The 23708-nt window shown below is 59.3% G+C and overlaps 1 protein-coding gene across 1 annotated transcript in view; it reads right to left on the bottom strand.

Annotated features, from left to right (window-relative positions):
• The window catches only part of MACROD1 (mono-ADP ribosylhydrolase 1), a 141779-nt gene extending 119685 nt beyond the window's left edge, over nt 1-22094 (bottom strand). Inside the window, 5 exon segments of the mRNA XM_059403009.1 lie at nt 10309-10425; nt 10975-11076; nt 21627-21717; nt 21720-21800; nt 21802-22094. Coding sequence (XP_059258992.1) covers nt 10309-10425; nt 10975-11076; nt 21627-21717; nt 21720-21800; nt 21802-21930 — 520 coding nt within the window. The 5' untranslated portion in view covers nt 21931-22094.
• Nucleotides 22095-23708: the final 1614 nt, after the last annotated feature.

Below are 23708 nucleotides of genomic sequence, written 5' to 3'. Positions count from 1 at the left end.
GGGTGGGGATGGAGGGGTGGGTTCCTGCCTGCCTGCCCTGTTAGCAGAGAGACAAGGCTGAGTCAAGATCAAGGCCGGAAGGCGGGAAAGACAGCCGGGGGACCCACAGAATTCCATCGTCCCCTGACCCCGCCTACAGCGCCCGGGTCCCCTCTCTGCCAAGCCCCGAGGCTTCAGCCACAACCCGGCCCACCTTCCCGTGACCCTCACCGGGAAAGTTCCCCGCCGGCTGCCAGACGGGATTTAGCTCCTTTGACAGTCAAAGCTGCAAAGCTCCCGTCGCAAATGTCAATTCTGGGCCATTTGCTTCGTAGATTTTAATGTTCCTGTTTCTCCTCAACATCCTCAGCAAGGTAGCTCTTGCTTTTCAAAAGGGACGTGGTGTTTGATGATGTTTAAACCGAACGTGAAATACAGCCAGGCGGCAATAATAAAACAGACGCGAGCCCTGCTGGCAGGGGAATGGCTGACAGCCGGGCCTCTCTCTCTCCCCACATGCTACTCCACAGCTAAGCTCCTATTTTTATGGCAATTACAATGTCCGACGAGGGAGAGGAAGCAGCGATGGAGAGGAGGAGGGTGGGAACCACGTACAAGGACCACTTGTTGCTGCCGGGAGCGGGGTGCAGCGCATGGGGTCTTAATGAGGAGGAGCGGGCAATGCCCAGCGAGCGCCCCGGCTGCCGCCCCCAGACCCCTGCGGGACCCCGCTCCACACCCCTGGACCCGAGTCCTCACTGGCTTCCGTCTCCTAACACCCCATGGGACAGAAAGAGCTGTGTCACCTCCCTGGCCTGGGGGGGCGTGTGGGGAGCAGGAGTCCCCCCCCCCCCCCCCCCCCGCCGCCCGCCCCCCCCCCCCGGGGCCCCGCCCCCCCCCCCCCGGGGGGGGGAGGGGCCGCGCCCCCCCCCGGGCGGGGGGGGGGGGGGGGGGGCCGGGGCCCCCCCCCCCCCCCGCCGGGCAGCCTGCCTCCACCTAGAGGACCTCGGCCGCCACTGCCATGGGTGGGCAATGCCGCGTGCAGAGCCCTGTCTGGGGATGGAGATGTGGGGACAGCAGGTGCCCGCCCCCCAGGGGCTCCCCAAGGCCCCCCACCTAGTGGTATAGCTGGAACCCGCAGCTACCCTTCCCCAAGCCCCTAGGGCCCCTAGGTCCCCTTCCCTCTCCTCCGGCAGGGCGCACCTGTGGGCACGGAAGCTGAGAGAAGCTGTCCGTGGAACTGGATTTTACCCCGGTCTATTTCACAAGTGGCCTCTGGCCCCAGCCTGGCCACCCTCCCCAGGGGCAGCTGTACCCTCCCAACGGGCGATCCATCCAGACAGCAGGGAACGGGAGCCCGGGACAGGGCCCTACGTATGTCCGCGCCCACCAGCAGGGCCTCAGGAAGCATCCAGACAAGCAACGTGCAAAATGAAGAAATGAGCCCCAAGGGTGAGCTTGGATGGAGGAGGGAGAGGAACGGAAGGCTAGAGGCTGCGGGGGTCCTGGGGGAGGCTCCGGCCCTGCCAGCGTGGGCCTGCCATGGCCACTTAGCTCCTACTGGGAGAGCAATTCGGGGACCAGCCTGCTCCAGGAGAAACATCCCCAGGCCCGGTCCCGCACCGGCGGTTCCCATGGAACATATACCCTTCCCCGCTGATGGCTCTGCCACAAGACGGGGGGAGCCTGGCCCCTCTGCCCTGTACCCCACGGTCAGGAAACCCCAAATCAGGAACGACCCCTGCCTCAGCCACCCCGGGCCCTGGAGGGGCTCAGTTTCCACAGGAAGGAGAAGAAGGAGGTACCCTCAGCCATGCCCTGCCCCCAGCCCTGATGAGCAGCAGGTGCCCTGCAGGCCCCATCCAGCGGGTCACAGCGGCCCTCCCTCCCAGACCACCACAACGGCAGCCGACGCAGGAGCCGGCATTTCCAGACTCTACTTTATCCTGGACGTTGCGTTGTCTCCTTTCCAACTCCCAACAACCCCAGGAGCTGGGACTGACTGTGCTCTTCTTCCCACGATACAGACAAGAAAACTGAGGCTTGGAGGTCACATGGCAGGCCGAAGGTCCCAGAGCTTGCATGCCATGGAGCCGAGACCCATACCCAGGCCGGCAAGTACCCTGCAGGGCCCTGAGATGGCCACAAGAGCCGGGGTCGAGGGGGGGGGGGGCGGTCTAGAAAGTGGGGCGCAAGGAGACTGGCTGAACTGTGGATTCTCTTTCAGGCTATGTTACGTCCTGAGACCACCTGCCCCGTTCCAGCCCACCTGGGGCTGGGCCAGGCCTCAGCCAGGAGGCCCCAGGGTCAGGGCTGGGAATAGGTATGAGCCCCCCCGGGGGGTCTGGAGAGAACAGCTTCAACCCAGCACCCCTGCAAACAGCTCGGGCTACAGAGCTGGGTGTGGAGAGGAAGGGAAGGGGCCCCGGTCCCTGGGGAGGGTCCGTGGCTTCCACGGGCTGCATCCAGACCCCTTCACCTCAGGGACACAGGGGACCATCCGTCTAACGGGCAGGCAAGCCACAGCCTCCTGGACAGGCCCGAAGCCGGCTGGGCAGCCTCTTGCCAAGGCGCTGGCGGAGCATTCTGGTAGAGCAAGCCAAGGGCTGCAGATCCAGCCCTTTTCATGCTTGGCCAATTTAATGGTCCCCATTAATTTCAAAACACACACATTCCCACAAGCTCCGGCCTCCTCAGCTCAGTGCTCAGGATCGCGAGCGCGCTGGGAACACAGGCAGGCACACAGGTGCGGGCGCTGGGGCCAGCCAGCCTCAAGGACAGGGAGGAGCCGCTCGGCAGAGAGTGGGTGGGCAATGGAGCCCTGACATGTGTCTCCTGACCTTGTGTCTGTCCTGAAGGGGAGAAAAAAGACAGGGAGGAAGGGCCCAGCTCTGGGAGTCAGGGAGGGCTGCTTTGCCACTTTCCTGCTGTGTGACTCTGAGCAGGTCACTGTCCCCCTCTGGGCTTAAGATACGCTCCCATTTTCCTGTTCAAGCCTGCAAATGCCTTGAGGGCAGGCACCAGGTCATACCGAGACTCACACAGAGCCGGGAACCTCACAAGCAGGCCGCACTGTGTACTCATATGCAAAATAGACCCCCCCCCTTCCAGCCCTGGCATCTGTGACCAGCCATAAGGGGCTGAGTGGTGTCCGGGCTGGGGCAGGAGGAGGAGGCCCGGGGGGGGGGGGTCCCTGGCACATCTAATTCCTCCCTCTGTCTGACCCATTCTCCAAGGCATTCAAATAGTCATTTATTCAACACACTTTCGTTGAAACTCAGGACAAAGGGTCAATGGGTCGAGGGTCCATGGCCTGCCTTCGTGCTCCCTGTGGAAGGACAGGAAAGACCTGGCTCATACACAGGAGACTTGGCAGAAGACCCTAGGGTGGAAGGAGCTTTCCAGGGTCCTCGAATCTTGCCCACTGGCCAAGCTCAGCTCGCTGGACCAGGCCCTGTGAGTCCTCAAGGGAATCTCAATAATTCAGGAGGGATCCATCATTTATGAATTTATGTAACCGCTTCTCGACCTTGTGGAGATAAGCCGCCCTCCTCCTCCAGTGGTGGGAATTAGGCCTTGGCACTGTCTCGCGTGTTCTGGGGAGGGGGCCAACTGGACCTCAGGCCTCCCTGCTGGCCTTCCGATCCGCTCTGCCCCTCACCCCAGACTAGAAGCAGAGGGAGCTTCTAAGCATCCCCCTGAAACCCCAAGTCTGAAAGGGGAGGGTTTGGTTCCTGGCTCGGTCTTTTACCAGCACTAGGGCCCCTTCGGAGCCTCAATTTCCTAGTCTGTAAAATGGGGCAAATACTAGTTCCTGCCTCAGAAATGAGGCGATGTGGGGGACAGCCCCTGGCTCAGACACTGAATAACAAGTCGCCCCCAGCCTCGAAGCAGGGGCTCCAGGGGTGCCACCAAGCAGACCTCAGGAGCCCACAGCCCACAGGTGACAATGCACCTCTTTGACCTGAAGAGAAAAGGGAACAAAGATGAGGTATTTCCACACACCCTCAAAAATACAAGGATTTCCGGGGCACCTGGGTGGCTCAGTCAGTTAAGCCTCTGCCTTCAGCTCAGGTCATGATCTCAGGGTCCTGGGATCGAGCCCCGCATCAGGCTCCTGCTCGCAGGGAACCTGCTTCTCCCTCTCCTCCCTGCTCATGCTCCCCCCTCTCTCACAAAAATAGATAAAATCTTAAAAAAAAAAAAAAAACTGAGGATTACCTGGAAGCTCTAGGGTCTGGCAAATCTCCCCTTGCAGCACCACTACTGGTTAGCTGTGTGGCATTAAGCAAGTTACTTCACATCTCTGAGTCTCAGTTTCCCCCACTGGCACTGTGGGCTAATATAATAATACCAGGAGGCCAGGAGAAGTGGCACGGGAGTGCGTACAGCCTGGCCCTGGAAGGAGACCCTCACCCAGGACTGGCCAAGGCCTGTTCCAAATCCCTCGGAGCTTCCCCAAGCGCCTCCCACAGGCCCTGCTTCATCCTTCCCCGCAAGGGCTCCCCCCGCTCTGCCCCTCGAATGCCTTCTTCCAACTTCTGACTCAACGTCCCCCGTCTTTTGTTGTTGTTTTGAAGATTAATTTACTTATTTGAGAGAGAAAGAGAGAGAGAGAGTGTGTATGTGTGCACATGAACAGGGGGAGGGGCAGAGGGAGAGAAAGAGAATCTCAAGCTGACCCCCGATGAGTGCAGAGACCGGTGCAGGGCCCCCGAGATCTTGGCCTGAGCCGAAACTAAGAGTTGGCCACCCAACTGACTGAACCACCCAAGTGCCCCCACCCCGCCTTTTTTTTTTTTTTTTTAAGATTTATTCATTTATTGTAGAGGGAGAGAGAGAGAGTGGGCGCTCCCTTCTCAGCACAAGCACCGCCTCCATTTTGCCTCCTCCAGGCAGCCTTCCTGTCTCCCCCATTCTGCAGGCAGGACTTCCAGCCCTCATGTACTTTGCTGTTCTTCTCCATTCACGGGTCTCACCTCACAGTTGGCATTCCAGAGTGTGTCTTTTGTAGCCCAGGGCCTACCCTGATGCCTGGCGCAAAACAGGCCCGCCACACGGGTTCGCCGAATGAAGGAGAGGCCGCACACCGATTCAAATCCCGACGCAGTCACCTGCCCTGGTCTGATCACTGAGAAGCTACCTGCCTCAAGGATGCCTCGAGGTCAGCTTCACAGGGTGGGTGCTGAGGGAGGGGTGGGTTCTCACTGTGTGCCCCCAGGGGCCTCAAGCCCAGCAAAAGCCCAGCTGCCCGCAGGCAGCCCATACCCGCCCCCCCCCCCCCAACTGCAGAGAGGCTGCTGGCCTCGGAGGCAGCCGGCAAGCCTCAGCAAACACATTTAAATCCGAAGTGACAGATAAAGCGATTTACGGCGACAGTTTAGCGTCAGCTCACTTCCCACAAGGCAGCCAGGGTCCCTCAGCCCCTCCTGCTCGCTAGTCCATCAAGGTGGTCTCTAAATCATGGACTCCCAGCGGTGGCCCAGGGACGGCTGGGGCTGGGCTCCGGGGGGGGGGGGGGGGGGGGGGCAGGCAGCAGAGGAAGGAGGAGGCGAGCACCGGGCTGGCTCCCGAGGAGGAGGGGGTGAGGGCAGATTTTCACAAATCAAAGACCAAGACTTAGGGAAACAGAGTGCCACTTCACGCCTTATTTTAAATAAGTGGCTTCAAAACTCCCAGCGAGGCCAGCTTGTCGCGGTGAAACATGGCTCCCCACCCGTTCTGCACGTCCTGGCGTGCCCGCCTAGGCCCCTCAAAGGCCTCGCTGACCTGCCTTGCCTCGCGCCACCTCCTGGCAGAATTAATTGGTCCCTGCGGCGTCGCATGCCACTTTGTTCAGACCTCGCTCCCAGGGCTTTGTCACATTATATTCTACTTAGCTGCTCTCGCACTTGACTTCCTGATAACAATTTACTAGGGGCTCGCTGTGTGCCAGGCCCAGGGCCCAGCACGGGATGGGCCTGAATTCCTGGCGTCCTCACGCCCACCCTGGGTAGGGCCGAGGATGCTCCCTTTTTCAGATGAGGAAACAGGCTTGGAGCGGCTTGGCTGGAGGCCACCAGGCCACCATCCGGAATGCTGGGATTCCAATCGGCCCCTGGTCTCTGTGCCATAGCCCTGACTCGCTGGCCAGAGATGGCTTCGAAGGGAAAGATTCCTTCTGTCCTCACAAAGTCTCACATCCATCCCTGCTCTGTCCCATTATGCCCTGAAGGCCAGTCAGCAGCGGGACCCTGGGGCTGGCCAAGAATGGAGGTCTTTCTTTGTGTTGAGACATTTCCTGCCTGGGGCTCAGCAGTCTGCCAAAAACTAGGGACCCACAGGCACAGGCCTGGTGAGCTGGGAACCTCAAGGGCAAGGAAGTGGCCCAGTCAAGGTCATCCCCCCCCCCCCCCCCCCCCCCCCCCCCTGAGAAGATCGAAGCATTCCACAAGCTGAGGCACCCCCCTCCCCAGGTAGAGACCCACAGATCCCAGACCTGAGCTGTCTCTGGAGGAGGTGCCAGGCATGGCTGGCCCCAGACACTGCCTGAGGGGAGGTGTCATAGGCCAACCTGCAGGGACAGCCCTTGAGAATCTTCTGCTCCAGAACCGGGGGCTGCAGGGGGCTCCCCGGTTTATCTTGCCAGCATGGCAGCCCAATTTAATTAAGATGGATGCAGCGTGCCCCCATGGGTAGGAGCCATGGCTGGCTACCAGATGGCGGGAGCCTGACACTCTCTGGGTACTGCCCGAGCAAGCAGCCTGGGCAGCAGCCCGTGAAAACACAGCCAAGGTGGGCCTGAGCCTGTGCCATACCCGGATGCTTGGGGGGGGGGGTAGTGGTCCTACTCATGTGACCTCCAGCCCTGCCACCCACCTGCCCGGCATCCCTCCACAGCACTCTCTGCCCCAGCGCCCCTCCACATACTACACAACATACTTCTCATCACAACACACACACCCACCATCACAGACACCACCCACAGTACACCCGCTCCAATAGCGTCTCAAATACCAACAGAGTGCGGTAAAAAGCAGGCCTGGACTTCAAAAGCCAGAGGACTGGCTGGTAAACAGCCTGGTCGCCCCATGTCCTGACAGGGGCCGGGGGGCAGAGTGGCTCGGTGGGCAGGGAAGGAAGTAAGCAGGCCCCTGCCAACCCCAGTGGGTGGGAAGGAAGCCTGCAGAGAGGCGGGAGACACCCCAAGCCCACAGCTCTGCAGGATGGTGGGAGTTCTGGGGATCCCAACCACCCCCCCACCCCCCCCACCCCCGCCCCCGTTACCTCGCAGGTCCCTCCCTGCTCCACTGTTGCAGTCCCTGCAGCTGGAGGGAGGCCCAGCCAGCGATAGCACCTTTCTGCCCTGCCCAGCCCCAACCCCCAACCAGCGAACAGCGACAAAAAGAGACACCCTCCCCACTACCGCCCCCACGCAAAATCCAGAAAGTCCAAAGCTGACCTCAAGTCCCCAGCCCAGTCCTACCCACACCGCTCCCCACGGGACCAACACTGGCCTTAGCTTCAAAAATAAAAATGTAAAAACTCCCACCCCGCTATAATTGCTTGCTCCTTTTCCCCATTGTGGTGGCTCCGCGGTCGGCGCTGAGAAGCAATTATTCATGGCTAATGATTATAATCAAGTCAAATAGAATTTAATGGACACGTATTCTCTTCCTGCTTGAAACTTTACATATGAATTAAGCACATATGGGTTTCACGAGGCACAGACCAGATTTATGCAGCCCCGAAAAGCCCCACGTTGCCGCGACTTTTATTCTGCTAATAAACAGGCTGATTTACGGGCGCCGCCGGGTGCGGAAACCGCGATCTCTGCCGCCCCCTGGTGGGCGGCAGGCCCGGGCTGAGCCAAGGCCGTGGCGGGGGGGAGGGGCCGGGGAGGAAACCAGAGGACTCTGTTGGGGGGAGGGGCTCCAGGCCAAGACCACCAAGGACCCCTGGGGTCTGAGTAGCGGCAAGGCCCCGGGGAACACCGGTGCCGGGAAAAGATCTTCCGGAGGACCCAGAGGGGAGGCTGGCTGTGTGCAGGAGCCCCCCATGCGGAGCCTGCCTCAGACATTCCCTGGGGTTCCACACCGGTTCTGGGTACCCCCTGCCATGAGACTCTAGAAAAAAGGGAGACCCCAGGAAAACATTCCAAGAAGTGCTGAATAAACTGAGACAAGCAGGGAGAGATGAAAGCTGCTTCTCGGCAGGAGGCACCCAGGCTCCCTTGGCACTCCTGGGACAGGGTTGATACCCAGGATGATGACTGGGGCATGGATTCTCGCAGCAATGAATGACAGAGGCAGGGGAAGAGGCCTCGGTTCATGCCAGGGGGGGTGTGTGTGGGGGTGCACGAGCATCACAATTTACGCACTGGCTCTGAGGTCCCTAATGCCCCTGGCAAACCAGCGAGGGGGCTGTCCACCATCCGCATCCTGCAGAAGGAGAGATGGGAGCCCAGGCACGTACACAGATGGGTCCCCAGAGAGATGCTGCGACCCCTCCAACCCCCAGCCCAGTGCCGCCGAATGCAGCCAGGACCAAAGTGCTATTTGGAGAGCGAGAGGGGCTGACAGCCACGGCACTCAGGAGCCTGGCCAGGCACAAGGACACTTCAGAAGAGCCATGAATCACACCCACAGCTCCACAGGCAGCCTTCGGAGCCCCCGCCCTGCTCCTGCTGCATCCCACCGACACACGACCTTGGTCTCCATCCCTCCCTCCGGCCTGTCAACTACCCGCCCGGCTGGGAAGGGGGTGATAAGATGCCCCACGTTTCCCTGCAGCCACTTTGCCGCTCATCAAGTAAACTATAGGCAGGGGATCCTCTCCTACCCTCGCCCCTGACCCTCAAAGCCACGGGCATGCAGCAAAGCAGATCCACAGGCCTGCAGGATGGAATCCTCAGCCACTGCTCCAAGGCTTGGTCCTCACACCCCAGACCAGCCCTCCTGGGGCCAGACAGCAAGAGGGCCCTTCTCCTCCGGGCCACTAATCCATCTGCCAACCCAAAGTGGCTTGTCTCAACCTCACATCTCCCCAGATGGAAGCACAGGCCTGCTAACAGCCCTCTTCCCTCCCACCCCCATCCTAGTGGCCCCAAGAGAAACACAGCAGGAGCACGAGCAGAAACCCAAAGAGGATCGAGCTCCCTCTAACCCTAAGTAGGGACTCCTGCCTTTGTGTCACTGGTCACCTGTGTGCCGAGACGGGCAATGTGGGGGGAAGGGGACACCTGTGTGACCGCACAAACAGGCAGAGACATGCAGAGCAAATGCCACAGCCAGAAACACAACCCGGATCACGACAAGCAGGCCTGGGGCAGGCCGAGCGGCTCTGTCTCCCCAGGTCCCACAAACCCAGCCCCTTACCAGGAGGAACATCAGCTCCGCCAGGTCCCAGGGGCACTCGACAACAACAGGACAGGTCTTCCCCTAGCCAGCACTGCGGTCAGACACAATGGTCACCAGGACAAGGACAAGGAGGAGGAGATCTGAGATGCTCCTGGGGGAGAGGGGGCAGGTGCTGAGACTGCACAGGTGGGGAGGTGGCAGCAAAATGAGGTTTCCCAGAATAAGAGGCTCTGCCCACGTCTCCAGACGTTTCTCTACGAAAGCTCCTCTCCGTGAAGCTTGGTAAGCAGGCGAGCAAGGGCTGGGGTTCAGCCTCCACGGGCCCTTGTCCCACGAACCTCCTGTGTACCGGGTGGACTTGACTGTCCCTTGACACCCACTCTTGACCTTGGCCAGACAACCACAGTCTGGGAAGAGAGCACCCATCTTCCTTCTGCCCCCAGGAGGGGAGAGAAGAGGTTCGTCCACTCATCACAGTAAACTGCCGAGTCAGCCGGAGCCCCGACAGGAAGCTGAGCCTTGGGCACCAGGGCCTCTGCCCCCACCTTTCCCTTGACAAACCCCCTGGTCTGTGGCAGGTCTGCCGGGGGGGCATGGCAGGCAGGAGGCAGAGGAGGGGGAGTGGTGGTGGGACGTCTGCAGCCCCTGAGGTCAAACCGCCCTGTTCTGGCCTCCGCCTTCCTGGCAGGGCAGCCCGGCGCACTTCCAGCCACGCTCTCTTCCTTCCTGGCCGCTAATGGGTCTCCGAGCAGCAAGGCAGCTCGGCCAAGGCGCCCCCGACATAGCAGGTCAGGGTTTCGACGGAAAGGAGTCTGTGCAGCCAACACGCTGGGCTCCTGTGGCGCCAGCACGCCCTCCACCTCCAGCTGCCCGAGCCTCGCTGGAGCCAGGTGGCGTCCCCCCATGCCTGGCTCAGCAGACTGGATGGAGCAAAGGTGACAAGGCGGCCACCCAGGTCCCTGGCTCAGGCCAGCCAGACGCCCCCACTCACCAGCATTGACGATGGCGTCCACCTCCAGCTTGGTGATGTCACCTCGGAACAGGGAAATCTTCTCGTTGAGCTGCTTGTCCTTCTTGTACTTGGGCTCCTCCACCTTCGCGGTCACCCCTGGACCAGCAGAGGCCGAGGGACGGGGGTCAGAGAGAGGCCCTCACTGCACAGTGACCTCCATCCGCCCCCCTCCACCTCCAGAGGCAGGGGACTGGTGACACGGGCACTGGCCATCCGCAATGATCACGCACCTCTCGCTCGAGGCACACGCGTGGTCCCCTTGAACCTTCCCGAGGAGGGATTAATGTCACCCATCCCCATTCTACAGACGTGGAAACTGAGGCCTAGGCAGATGAAGTAACTCGCTCTGGGTGATGGGCTGTCAGGCCTACAGTGTGCAGGACTTCCCACAACTGTGAGGAAGCCCCTCACAGTTGTAACTGTGAGGTCGTGGCTCCCAGACTCAGTTTACCCAACAGTACAATGGGGATAAAAACTGAACTCTCCTCAGACCCAGTTCGTAACTGAAGTGCCCCCCACACAGCAAGTGCCCCGTGCGTGCTGCTGCCATTCTTCTTGGCGTGGTCGGTATGAGGCACCCGCCACACGGGGCTGATGAGGCCACCCACCAAATGGCCACCTGCCCCTCCCTGGCGCAGGGCCTACCTTTCGCCGTCTCTTTCCAGGTCGGGATCTTCTTCAGCCTGATGAAGTCCCTGCAGAAGTAATGTTCCTCCCGCTGTTTGTCACTCAGGCCCTTCAGAAACGCTGCAGGGGTAGGATGGGGCAGGCAGGAAGGAGCGTCAAGGCGGGCAGGGAGAAGGGCGGTCCAGGGGGCTTCTCTCCTGCCCCCGTGTCCCTCCTCTCCTCACCTGGACTCTCTCCTCATCCGAGGATGTGAGCCGGCCGTCCACGTCCACCCTTCCCGCAGGCACATTACAGGGTGGGAGAGGTTGGAGCTAGGAGGCCCCTAGACCATCCGGCCCGGCCCTCTTTGTTCAGGAGAGAAACTGAGGCCCAGGGAGACAGAGGGCCTCTCTCGGGTACCACAGACCTGAGTTCAGAATGCAACTCTGCCCCTTCCCGGATGTGTCCGCACCTCTGGGTCCCTGATTCCTTCGTTTACAGGCTGGGAATTAAGAGGCCCCTTACGGAGTAACTTCGCGCTGACTCAGTGCACATAAGGAAAACAGGCTGGTGGCACTGGACGAATTATATTCCCAGTTACATCCTCAATGGGTGACGTCATCACCATGGTTATTTGTAGGCAGCAGGACACGTGGGACAGGACAAACATCCTCCAAGAGCCAAAGAACCAAGCAGATCTGGTGCCTGTTCACAGCCTCCCCCCCCTGCCCCTCAGCACTGGCAGAGAGGTCCCCACAGATGCCCGGCTGGCTTCTCCCAGTGTGCGCCAAGGGAGCAGCGAGAATTGTCTCCATCTTACAGATGAGGACGTGGTCACACAGCTGGTGAGTGGGAAGCCAGCCCCCCACCATCTGCTCACAGACTCTGGGTCCACCAGACCTGGTGTCCTTGCTCTAGCCCTGCTCCCTGGGCCTGGTCTTCCTTTTGGGTGGCCCAGGGACGCCTTCCAAGGTTTCCCAGGTGCACAGAGGTCCAGGCTTCTGACTCGCGGGCTCCCTCTGCCGGCCTGACGTCACCAGGCACCCGGGCTCTCAGCCCGGCCTTGGACTACCCTAGACCACACGCCCCCCAGATAGAGCGGCCCTCACTGACCCCTTGTTGGGGGGCGGGTGACAAACAGCAAAGGCCACACTCAAGGAACTCAGAAAGCATCAGTGGAAGAGGAAGGGTTTGCCTCCCGGAGCCTTCTGCGGAAAAGACCTCAAAGGGCAGATGTTCGAGACCGGTGGGTCCTCCACACATGCCCTCCAGCTCGCAGAAGCCAGTCCATCCAAAGCCTCTGTCCCTCCAGGGTGCACGAGGAGCAGGGAAAGGGCCCAGCTCACAGTCCAGCTCAGATTTATGGTTGGCATGATTCTAAAAAGCTCGCAGCATCCCAAATCTGCTTCAGCTGGGGCTCAGGCCAGAATTCCGCGTTCTGGCAGCCGCTTCCGACCCTCTTCCACAAACACCTACGATGCGCGAGTCCTGCATACGGTACAAGGACATAACACTCACTGAGGCAGACGTGGTCCTGGCCCCTGGGAACCCACCATCCAGCAGAGGACACGGAGGCTGAGCAGGCCAGCGGCCAAGCTCTGGGGACGCGCAGGGGGCGGGACAGGAGGCAGCAGCAACGGCCGGCCTGGGGCTTCTTCAGTGAGACTCCGAAGAGAAATGGGAGGTAGCCGGGGCAGGGAAAGGTGCTTGACCACCTGAACAGTATGTTCAAGGTCGTGGGTGAGTGAAACTCAGGGCGTGGGGCAGAGGGCGGGCACTGGGGGCTGTGATGCTGTGAGGGGGTGGGGCCCACTGCGCAGTCGCCAAGGCTGTTGAGGCCTGACTTCATCCCAGGGGCACCTGAATCAGATCAAAGATGCTTTCACAGGGGCGCCTGGGCGGCTCAGCTAAGCGTCTGCCTTCAGCTCAGGTCATGATCCTGGGACCTTGGGGTTGAGCCCCACATTGGGCTCCCTGCTCAGCGGGGAGCCTGCTTCTCCCTCTCCCTCTAGTGCTCTGCCTGCTTGTGCTCTCTTGCTCTCTCTGTCAAATAAATAAATAAAAATCCTTAAGATTAAAATCTCTCCCCACCCATGGGGAGCCTGGGTGGCTCAGTGGGTTAAGCCGCTGCCTTTGGCTCAGGTCATGATCTCAGGGTCCTGGGATAGAGTACCGTATCAGGCTCCCTGCTAAGCAGAGAGCCTGCTTCTCTCTCTCTCTCTCTCTCTGCCTGCCTCTCTGTCTACTTGTGATCTCTCTCGGTCAAATAAATAAATCTTTAAAAAAAAAAAAACAACTCTCCCCACCCCAAGCAGCGCCACTTTCATTCTAAGAGGCCAAGGTACCCAGTGTGGATGGTCCCCTCTGTCACTAGTGTGTCCTGAGGCTCACAGCCCATCTCCCTGCTCCCCTTTCTCAAGAGGCTACCTTCCCCACTGGACACGTGACCCCACGTACACTCTGAGTAACAGGCCAAAGGCTCTTCTCTTTGTGTGCTAGGGGAGGGTGCTGGTATCTGGAAAGAGCTCAAGTGCTTCTCCAAGCCTTGACTACCCGCTTCTGTAAAGTGGGAGTAAAGGGACCTCCCTCTGGCTCTGAATGAGAAACAGAACAGGCTTCCCTGGGTACCTAGCGAAGCTGGCGGGCGAAGAACAGACTCAGGAGGGGAGGCCGGGCTCCCTGCAGCCCCTGCCTGGCCAGGGCCTGCCCAAGCAGGGGGGTGGCGGGACGGCTTGCTGGAGGCGGTTGGTACCTCTAGCTTCTCTGCCCTCCCCCAGAGGCTGCACACCGCTGGAGAAGAGCCTCATCACCAAACAGCAGGCTCCCTCTGAATTCCCCATCCCCTCCCCTGGCCGCCCCCTCTGCCAGGCAGCTCCTGACCCTGCTTGGGAAGTTCTTCCCCTCGACCTTCTCCCCTTTCCCAAGCCTCCCCAACTGTCTTCCAGATGCGACCTCCTCCTGCCAACTGGGAATCCAAGCCTGGCTCGCCCTCCCTCAGCCCAGGCGGCTGCTCCCTTCCAGGGGACTCACTCCTCCGTGTCTGCCCTCAAACACCCTCTCATGCCCCCTCTGTGTCTCAAGGTCATAAAGCCTCCCTCAACCCTGGATTCCGCACCCCGCAGCTGTGGCCTCCGCTCTCCCTCCCCCACTGCCCCCACTTCCTCCCTCCTTCCCATGCTCCCCCAAGCCCTCACCAGCCTGGCCCCAGCTCTCCACCAAGGCCAAGGTCAGAGACACCACACGGGCCCCGTGGCCCTCTGTAGTGTCCCTTCTGTCCTCCCTTTTGCACTCAGGAACCCACCCCCCATCTTCCCCCTCAAGACCTTACCTCTCCTGGATCCTCCCTCTTCACTGGCCCTCCTGTCTCCTTGCTGCCTCCCCTTCCTTAGTCTGTGCCCTCCCCGTCATCCTGACATCAACCCCAAGCATTCTAAACCCTCTTTCAGCTAATGGTCCAGGGCGCTACACCACCAGCCCCTCAGCTCTCAGCCAGGCATCAGGCATGGGCTCCTCAAGGCCCACTGCCTGCTCTCAACCTCAGACTTCCTCGTGTGCAAAACTGAACTTCCAACTCCTTTCCCCATAATGTGTTTTTTTTCTCTCCTTCGTTCTTCCGCTTCTCAATGAACAGCCCCAGATTCTGCTAGAACCCCAAAATGAGGGGAGTCCTTTCTCTTAGTCTCCTGGTTCCATCCATCTGTAGGCTGTTGGATTTATCCCCACGATACCCCCAAAACCAAGCCTTCTGCTCTTCCCGGATAGGGGCCAAGCCATGATGACTCCCTAGCACCACCCAGAAGGCTTCTACACACCGTGGACTCCCCATGTCCACCCAATAGTCTGTTCCTCACTCAGTAGCCCAGGAATCTTTGGGGCAGAATTCTATTTAAAGCTGTTGAAAGCTCAGTTCAAAGTCCAAGCCCTTAGAGAGGCCCACGTGGATCCCTGCGGCTCCGCCTCCTCTCCTCTGTTTGCCTCCCCTCAAACTAGCTCTCCCTCCTACACCTCTGCAGCCCTGGCACATCACTCACCTTTCAGATCGTCCCCACAGCCAGGCCATTCCCTGCCTCAGGGCCTTTGTACCTGCCACTGCTCTGGCCTGACCTTCCTTTACAGGCCTTCCCCACTCTCAGAGTAGTCCCTCCCCTACCAGCTATACTTTATTCCTCACTTGACCTTGGCCTCTTGGGGATCAGGGTGTTTACGTTGGATGCCCACCATCTGGCACAGCGCATGGCATGTGTGGGCGTCCATGGGTGTCTGTAGGATGAATCAATGAATGACTGAGCTGAGACCCAAGCGTTGGGGGCATGTCTGCCAAGAGAACAGAGTCGTCCAGGGGGAGGAGACAACATATGCAGAAGCCCTGAGGTAGGAGAGAGCATGTGAGTGGGGAAATGGAGAGGAACCAAGAACGGCCAGTCCAGAGAGCAAAAGCAGGCTGTGGCAGCCACCTCGACTTGTGGCCTGTCTGAGGAACGGAGCCTGGGGAAGGAACGTCCTGCTGTGGTTTCGATCCCTCTTGCTCCTTGGTCCCACCAGGGTTGGGCTCACCAGCTCCTGACATCACGTTCCTGGGCAGGTCACTTGCCCTCTCTGAGCCTCAGTTTCCGCATCTCTAGAAGAGGGACCAGGCAGTCCTGCCCTGAGTGAGAAGGGACTGCCAGGTTATCTCGCAGCTGCACGGAGCGGATACGCGGTCCTTCCTGTGAGCAAAGACTCGGAGGGCAAAGCGAAACAAGACCAAACTGGGGCAGAGGACTTGCCTTTTGCAACCTGGAGGCATAAGTAGGTAGAGGAGCTTTTTGAATTGTTTTGGTGCCCATATTTGTCATCTTGCACAGTTGAGACCAAAGATATGTGTCCGAACCCAGGGCGGGAAAGTGAAAGTGCCTGCCATGAAGCTGCAGGGGCTGGCCAGTCCACACCCAGGCCAACCCCACAGGACTCCCGTGTGCAGAGTCCCTCCAGCTGAGTAAGCCCCAGGTACCCCATGGGACTAGTCCGGGGGTCCTGGAAATGGCTAGAGTCCCCTAGCAGATGCCATCTGACAGAGGGCAGCACCCTGCCTTCCGGAAGAAACAGAGGTATGTCCCGGCCACAGGCAAGCCAAGAGGAGACCTGTCCTCCCTAAGATCCGAGGGCTGATCTGAGTGGCCCACAGCCCGCACAGCCCCCTCTCTCCAGCAAAGTCCAAAAGACGGCTCCACTTCCCCGAGTGGGAAGACAGCCAGAACTTCTGGCTCTGTTACCAGCCGATTGGCGCTGACCTTGGGGACATCTGTCAGCTTGTCCCTTCCAGTTCATGGTCCCCGGGCACACATCCCTTGAAGCCAGCATGTGGGGCACCATGACCTTATCTCCAGAGCAAGGTCGAGGCCCGACTGACCCCTGAGGAGCGACACACTGCACGGGTCTCTGAGTTATGGGGCGGGAGAAGCCAATTCTGATTCTCCCTGGCTCCAAGGAACCAAGGGCCATCCTCATCACCTCGGCTCCATCTGTCAGATAGGCCCCACGTGTTTACAACATTTTCTCCCTCCTTTTGCCAGAAGGACAGATGTAGAGTGCACAGGCGAGTTTTATTTTTCTTATAAAAGATGTAAAACATACGTTTTAATTTTCTTTCCTTTCTGGAAAGGCGAGAGTATTTCACAGCTCAGTGAGACAGGTGTTGTAAAAAGATGTTTGCAGTAAATTTTGATGGGGTGGCCTGACCCTGGACGAAGCTTCCAGCGGCTCCCGGGCACGAAAGCCGAGCTGGAGGAAGCAGGCTGCGCCAGAACCATAAAGCACACCGGGCGAACGGGAATTCAATGATGTGTTTTAAGAAGTGTCTTTATGGCACTTTGCTAGACGGTGTTCAGAAAGGTGAGAGCGGCCTGGCACGGAAGGAGCCCCCCCCCCCCCCCCCCCCGGAGACAGCTGGGTGGACTGGGCTGATAGCAGTGGGGCTCTGGGAACACAGCAGCAGGGGCATTAATTACCAGGGTTCATGGCACCCCCCGAGACCAGAGTCTCATCCAAGTGCACGGCCCGAGCCACGGGGAGACAGAGCATGAAGCACCTCGAAGCTTTTCTCCTCTCCCTAGGCCCCCTGCCTCCGCCCACACTGGGGCGCACCAAGGCTGCTTCCCCAGAATTCAGGTGGGAGAAGACCCCCCCCCACCAGATCCCAGGTGAGCCTGAAAGTTTCCCCGGTTCAGTAATCAAATCAGAGAAATCATCCGCTCCCCATGAAACCCCACGGGGGCTGGAATGAGTCCTTATCACTGCCTGGTGCAAACGGAAGCTGGAATGCAGGAGACCTAGTCCGTAGCACTGGGGGGAGGAAACGTGGCTCAGGATATGCAGGTCATGGGCTCCGGCATCTGAGACCATGAGGGAGACAAGTTTATACAAGCCCCGTGTTGCTGTGGCCCAAAACAGGGCAGAGAGAGGACAGAGGTCCAAGGGGTGACAAGAAAGGGGGTCACTGGGAACCCTTGGTACACCATGGACCCTTTTATACACCACTGTATACATAATGGTTTCCAGTGTGATCCCAGCACAACCTGCAAATCAGGTGCCGGTCGTCCCATTTCACAGATGAGGAAACTGAGGCTCAGGGAGCAGGGAAGCAGCGGTGTGGGGCTGGCCCAAGGCTGATGGCACCAATGCCCGTGCTCTTCTTAGCAGACAGCTCTGCCCCCACTGCAGGTCAGAAGGAGGGTCTATGGTTTCCCCTGCAGTGACACAGCCCCTACACGCCCCCAGTGCCCAACCTTAAGTCCCCTCACATCGAACTGCCTTTAGAGTGTGACGGTTTCCGCAGCCTTGTGACAAAAAGGCACCACCTGCGGGGATAGGGAGGCTTCCCATCACTGAGACAACTGCAGATAGAATTCTCTGGCCAGTAAAATCAGATACTACAGAGATCTCCCCAAAGGACTGACGGGCTCTTACCCAGGAAGATCCAGCCTGGTAGTATTTACTTATCCAGAGGGAGAATGGGTCTATGGGTGTGGCCAGTCTGCTTAAGAGGGAGAAAAGGAATGCCTTTCCCTTGGCAGAACTGGGCCATGTGTCCAGAGGACTCACTGGGCCGGGAGCGGAGGCACTCTGCACCCAGAACCCAGCGCAGGCACTCAACAGCATAGAGACTGAACTACTGAGCAAACACCCAAGGAAGGGGATCCTGGGTGGGTGGGTCCACGCCCTGCAGGGAAGCTTGCCCAGCCTGCCCAGGGTAGTGGAAACCGCTTCCAAAATCATTCAGCCAGCTCTCCAACTGAAAAGACATGCTGCCCAGTGAACTTGGGACTATAATCTGGCTTCCAGGAGAGGGGGGCCCTGCCCACGCACACTTTCCAGACCCACCACCATATTTCCCACCACAGCTGCCCATCAACCTTCCCACCTACATCAGGCTCTTGTGAGTTTGGTGACTGTGTGCCAGTCTTTTTTTTTTTTTTTTAAAGATTTTATTTACTCATCTGACAGAGATCACAAGTATGCAGAGAGAGAGAGAGAGAGAGAGAGGGAAGCAGGCTCCCTGCTGAGCAGAGAGCCCGATGCGGGGCTCGATCCCAGGACCCTGGGATCACGACCTGAGCTGAAGGCAGAGGCTTTAACCCACTGAGCCACCCAGGCGCCCCTGTGTGCCAGTCTTTGAGACACGATGATCTCAGGCACAGACAGGCATTTGGAGGCCTGGGTAGATCCCCAAGAGAAAGGCGAGCACATGTCCATCAAAGACATGGAGAGGAATAATCCCAGCAGCTTTATTCCCAACAACCTCAAACTGGAAAGCAAAATGCCCATCAACAGGAGAACGGGTACACAAAACATGGTGTATCCGTACCATGGAATATCAGACGTAAGACGGCAAACTGTCAGTACACCGCCCAACCATGAGCAGAAGGTGTACCGGGACACACTGTATGCCTCTGTTCGTATGAAGGTCGAGAAGTAGTAAGAGGTACTGATTGCAAAGGGGCTAAAGGAACCTTCTAAGGTGTTGGCAACCTACTGACCACAACTGGGTATTTAGGTAAAAATACACTGACCATATGTTCACCTGAGGTCTGTCCACTTAGACCGGAAGCTCTTCCACTTAGACCGGAAGCTCAAAGTTTAAACCAAAAAGAAGGAAGAAAACTATGCGGGGTCTTCAAGGACCAAAGCGTAGAGCCCAGTCAGAAGCAGGATCCAGCTGACGCAGCTCCCCAGCATGGCAGTTTTAAAAATATGCCCCCAGGGGTGCCTGGGTGGCTCAGAGGCTTAAAGCCTCTGCCTTCAGCTCAGGTCATGATCCCACAGTCCTGGGATCTAGGCCCCCATCAGGCTCTCTGCTCAGTGGGGAACCTGCTTTCCCCTCACCCCCACCGCCTGCCTCTCTGCCTACTTGTGATCTCTGTCAAGTAAATAAATAAAATCTTTAAAGAAAAAAATGCCCCCAATTCCTTGATCTTTTTCTCTTCCAAAGGTGGAGACTCATTTTCCTCCCCTTGAATGTGGGCCAGACTCCACGACGCCCTTCGAAGCCCCAGCATAAAGCAGAAGAGTCGGCATGGGACTTGAAAGACTAGGTCACAAAAAGGCACTGTGGCTTCTGGGTTGGTCTCTGGGGGAAACCGCCTGCCATGTCGTAAGGACAGTCAAGCAGCCCAGTGGAGAGACCCCCAGGGTGGTGGGTCTGAGGCCTTTCCCCACAGTCACTCCATGGGAGGGAACCCCCCAGCCAACACCGACAGAGACACCCACCCCCCCAAGCTACTCGTAGGTTCCTGACCCTCAGAGACTAGGAAGTAAGAAACGTTTGCTGTCCCAAGCCTTTGAATTTGGGGGTAATCTGTTACTCAGTAATAGGTCACTGAAACACACAGAGCACGCTGACAAGCCTGCTGGGGTCTTCACACCCAAGGTCACTGCTCCTCACACCGTCCCTGACTGGATCCTGGAGCTCAGGTAGCCCCATCTGCCACGGTTTCTTCACAGCTTTGGCCTTCGCCTGGCACCGGCCCACTGGCTTGACCACATTTTCAACTGTTTCCTACCCCTAGCAAAGAAGCTCCTTGAGGGCAGGGACCCTGTCACTCACAGCACCAGAACGGTGCTGGCCACACTGAAGGCGCTCGGTAGATGAACGAGGGGCGCCCGGCTGGCTTGATCTCAGGGTCGTGAGTTTGAGCCCCCTGTACGGATTACTTCAAAATAAATAGACTTAAAGAAACGGATGAATGGATGGAAATCCCAGCTCCAAGCAGAGGCACCCCAGCAGCCTGGGAATCCCTGGCCTGTCAGCTTCACAAGGTCTGGAAGTTTTCAGGGCCATCAAGGAATGGGAGAGGGCGGGAAGCTGATCCCAGAAACGTGACTGATCCAGGAGCCAGGGGCTGGGCCCCCTGCCTCCCTAGCTCTCTTTCCCACCAAGCTGGCTTGCTGCCCCTAAGAGAGAAGGGGAGGCAGGTTCCCTGCGGGGACAGTCCCCCTGCCAGGAATCTCAGCCAGCCCCCTCACTCCCTGCCCTAACCAGGGTTCTAGGGCCAGGGCTGAGGCCATGACAGACACTCTGTGTGGGCGCTGAGCCAAGCCAAGGGCTTTCTGCCTGCACTTGAAGATCCCGGTGGAAGAACACAATTCAGGACAGAACGAAAGTCATCTTGAACTCCACCTCTAGTTCAGAGGAGGCCTTCCCTTTAGCCTCACCCTCCCCCGCAGCCCCAGACCTACCTTCCATGCTCCATTGGCTGTACCCACTCGGCCACAAAGGCCCAGCCAATGAGCCTTCTCCCCTGTGCTTTTGAAAGGGGATCCAGCCAGCAATGGTTACAAGAGCTCTGGGAGCAGGCTCTGAAGGGCAGGGGCAGCTGGCTGAGCTTCGGGCCAGACTACTTGGGGCGCTGCAGCAGGCTGGATTCCCTGGTCTGTGTGAGGGCCCAGGGTCCGGCCCTGGGACTCATGCGGGACCAGGACTCATGACCAGTCCCAGAGTGGGAGGAAATGGCTTGATTCCTGGGGGCGCAGGGTGTCATCGTTCTCACAGACAGAATGCCCCGTCTCTGCCCTGTGTCCACCAGGAATGGGGCAGAAACTCTTCACAAGTGGCCAGAGGCCAGGGATGAGGGCAAAAGGGCGTTGGATGACTGGCTCAGAGAGTCAGGCCTTCAGGGTAAGGGTAGGTGGAGGTGGGAGCAGCCTGCAGAGAGAGGGCGCTCTGTGGGGCTGTCTGATCCTACCAGGTGGAGACACCAGACCCAGAACTGTCCCCTCAGTCCATTTCCCCGCCACTCTGCCTAAAATGCCACCACTTGAGAAACCACAGTGCACAAAGCATGGGGAATTCGGGAGTCTAACGTCAGCTCTGCCAAAACTCTCAGTGACCTTGGCTTCTCAGCTCAGTTTCCCTCCCGTGCAAGGGAGTAAAGTGGCAGATCCTGGATGACCCCTGGGGGTGCCCTGGGACCCGTGCGGGCGGGGTAAGGTCGTCCTCCCCACACTGCCCCGTAGGGGACCTGCCCTCGGTCCCCTCGGACGGAGTGAAGTGGTTTGCGGGGCTGGGTACACGGGGGGCGTGGCTGCCACTGGAGGGGTCCATCCCAGGGCGCCTCTCGGGTGGAAGGCGGTGCTGGTGGCGGTACTGTCCAGCCGGGCAAGGCCCACGTGGGGCCGCCCTCGCCCCCTCGCGCCCCCCTCCTGCTTACACTTACATTTTGCCTCCTTCCAGTCGGTGGAGGTGCTCAGGTCCACCTTCGCCGCCATGGCCAGGGGGGCCCAGGTGCGCACCCCGGCGCTCCTCTCCGCCCCACTGCCGCCGCCCCCCAAGCCCCAACTCCCGCTGGGGTCCGCGCGCCGGGGCTGTCCGCGCCCAGGGACGCCGGGGGGACCGCACGCGGTGCTGCGGGTCCGCGTGGCCCCCGCGTAGGGGCCGGACCAGGGGCGCGGGACGCAGAGCAGCTGCCCCGCCGCGCGCAGCTGTGCCAGGCGGCCGGACACTTGGCTCCTCAGGGACATGAGCAGGCGGCGCGGGGCGGCTCCCCGCCCACTTGGACTCTATTTACGGGGCTGGGAGTCTCTCCCTGATCCGCTCGGGACCGAGCGGCGTGTGCTGGCGGCGACCGGCTCCGAGCCGGCGGGCCGCGCGGCCAGAAACCCCGAGCGCGCCGCTGGGCACCCTGGAACTTGTAGTCCCGGCCGCCGGATGGGCCCCCGCACTCCTATACACACGTGCGCGCCCCAGCCGGGCTCCGCCCGCTCCCCGGCGCCGGGATCGCGTCGGGCGAGAGGCTCCTGCTTCTTCGAGGGTCGCGCGGCCGCCAGGCGCTGGCTCGGGGCTCGCCGCCAACCTCCGGGTGTGGAGAGCCGCCCTCCCCGCCGCGCGGCCCTGGCCCGCCTCTGCCCTCCGTCCCCGGCGCTCGGCGCTCGGTACCGAACTCGGACAGCCGGGTGCCGCGCACCACTCCGCAACCCGATCCCGCCCCCAGTCCCCACGAGTCGCGGTCCCTCCCGGCCGCCTGGCCGGCCCCCGGGAGGGGACAAGCCGCGCGAACGGGTACGTCCGGTTCGGCGACTTTCCCCAGGGAGCTGATTCCCGGGGGGTGGGCGGGGATGCGACTGAAAGCAAGGGTGCACACCGTGGAAGGCAGAAAATGTGCGTTCCCGGAGGCGTTCTCGGGTGGAACGACGGGCGTCATTTTTTTTTTCTTTTTCTTTTTATTTTTTCTAATTTTTTATGGAGACTGTAGATTTTTAAGTATAAGTTTGCTTATGTGTTTCTACACTGTCAACATTATTTGAGAAATATAATAGTGGATTTTTTTTTTTAAGATTTTATTTATTTATTTGACAGAGAGAGATCACAAGTAGGCAGAGAGGCAGGCAGGGAGGGAAACAGGCCCCCTGCTGAGCAGAGCCCGATGCGGGACTCAATCCCAGAACCCTGAGATCATGACCCGAGCCGAAGGCAGCGGCTTAACCCACTGAGCCAGCCAGGCGCCCCAATAATGGATATTTTTATAATCTGAGGAGGAGCCAGGGTCCCGGAGAAGATTCCAGTACCAGCTTGCCACCCTGGGGTACATAGGCCGCTTGAGGTGCACTTCTTGAGCTGTAAATTAAAAATAAGGTGGGCGCGTCCGGGTGGCTCCGTGGGTTGAGCGTCTGTCCTTCTATCCAGTGGTGATCCAGGAGTCCTGGGATTGAGCTCCCCGCAAGCCCCCGTGCAGCTCCCTACTCAGGGAGCCTGCTTCTCCCTCTGCAGCTGCCCATAATGGTGCTCTCTCCCTCTCTCTCTCAAACAAGTTATAAATTAAGATCTTTAAAAATAAATAAATAAATAAAAAGACAGGGTTTAGGTCAGGATGTGGTAGTCAGGCCCTCAGGATGAACGAACGTGTGGGTGCCCTCAGCACTTGCCACTTCTCCTGTACTCAGCCTTGCCAGCTACAGCCGGGACAGCAGCCGTGTGCAGGGCCCTGGGTACCAGGGGGCACTGAACTAAGCCCTCTGCTTGCATTTGCTGTATCTTGAGCTCGTGGTGTGCTCCCAACGGCCAGGTGAGGCTGCAGGAACCAGCCGGAGGTCAACAACAGCACCTATGAGGGTCAGAGCCCAGACTGAGGCCTGGTAGTTTGGTTCTTATCTGTGTTCTGGAAAGCACTGCGCCTGAAGCATGTAGGTGACCCGGTGTGTATTCTCTTGTTGCTATAACAAGTTACTGCAAATGTGGTGGCTTCCACTCCACAAATGCATTACCTTGATGTTCTGTAGGACAGATGTCTGACAGGGGTCTC

Source organism: Mustela nigripes, chromosome 1, assembly GCF_022355385.1.
Source record: "Mustela nigripes isolate SB6536 chromosome 1, MUSNIG.SB6536, whole genome shotgun sequence".
Classification (NCBI taxonomy): domain Eukaryota; kingdom Metazoa; phylum Chordata; class Mammalia; order Carnivora; family Mustelidae; genus Mustela; species Mustela nigripes.
This window is presented reverse-complemented; position numbering and strand designations above follow the sequence as displayed.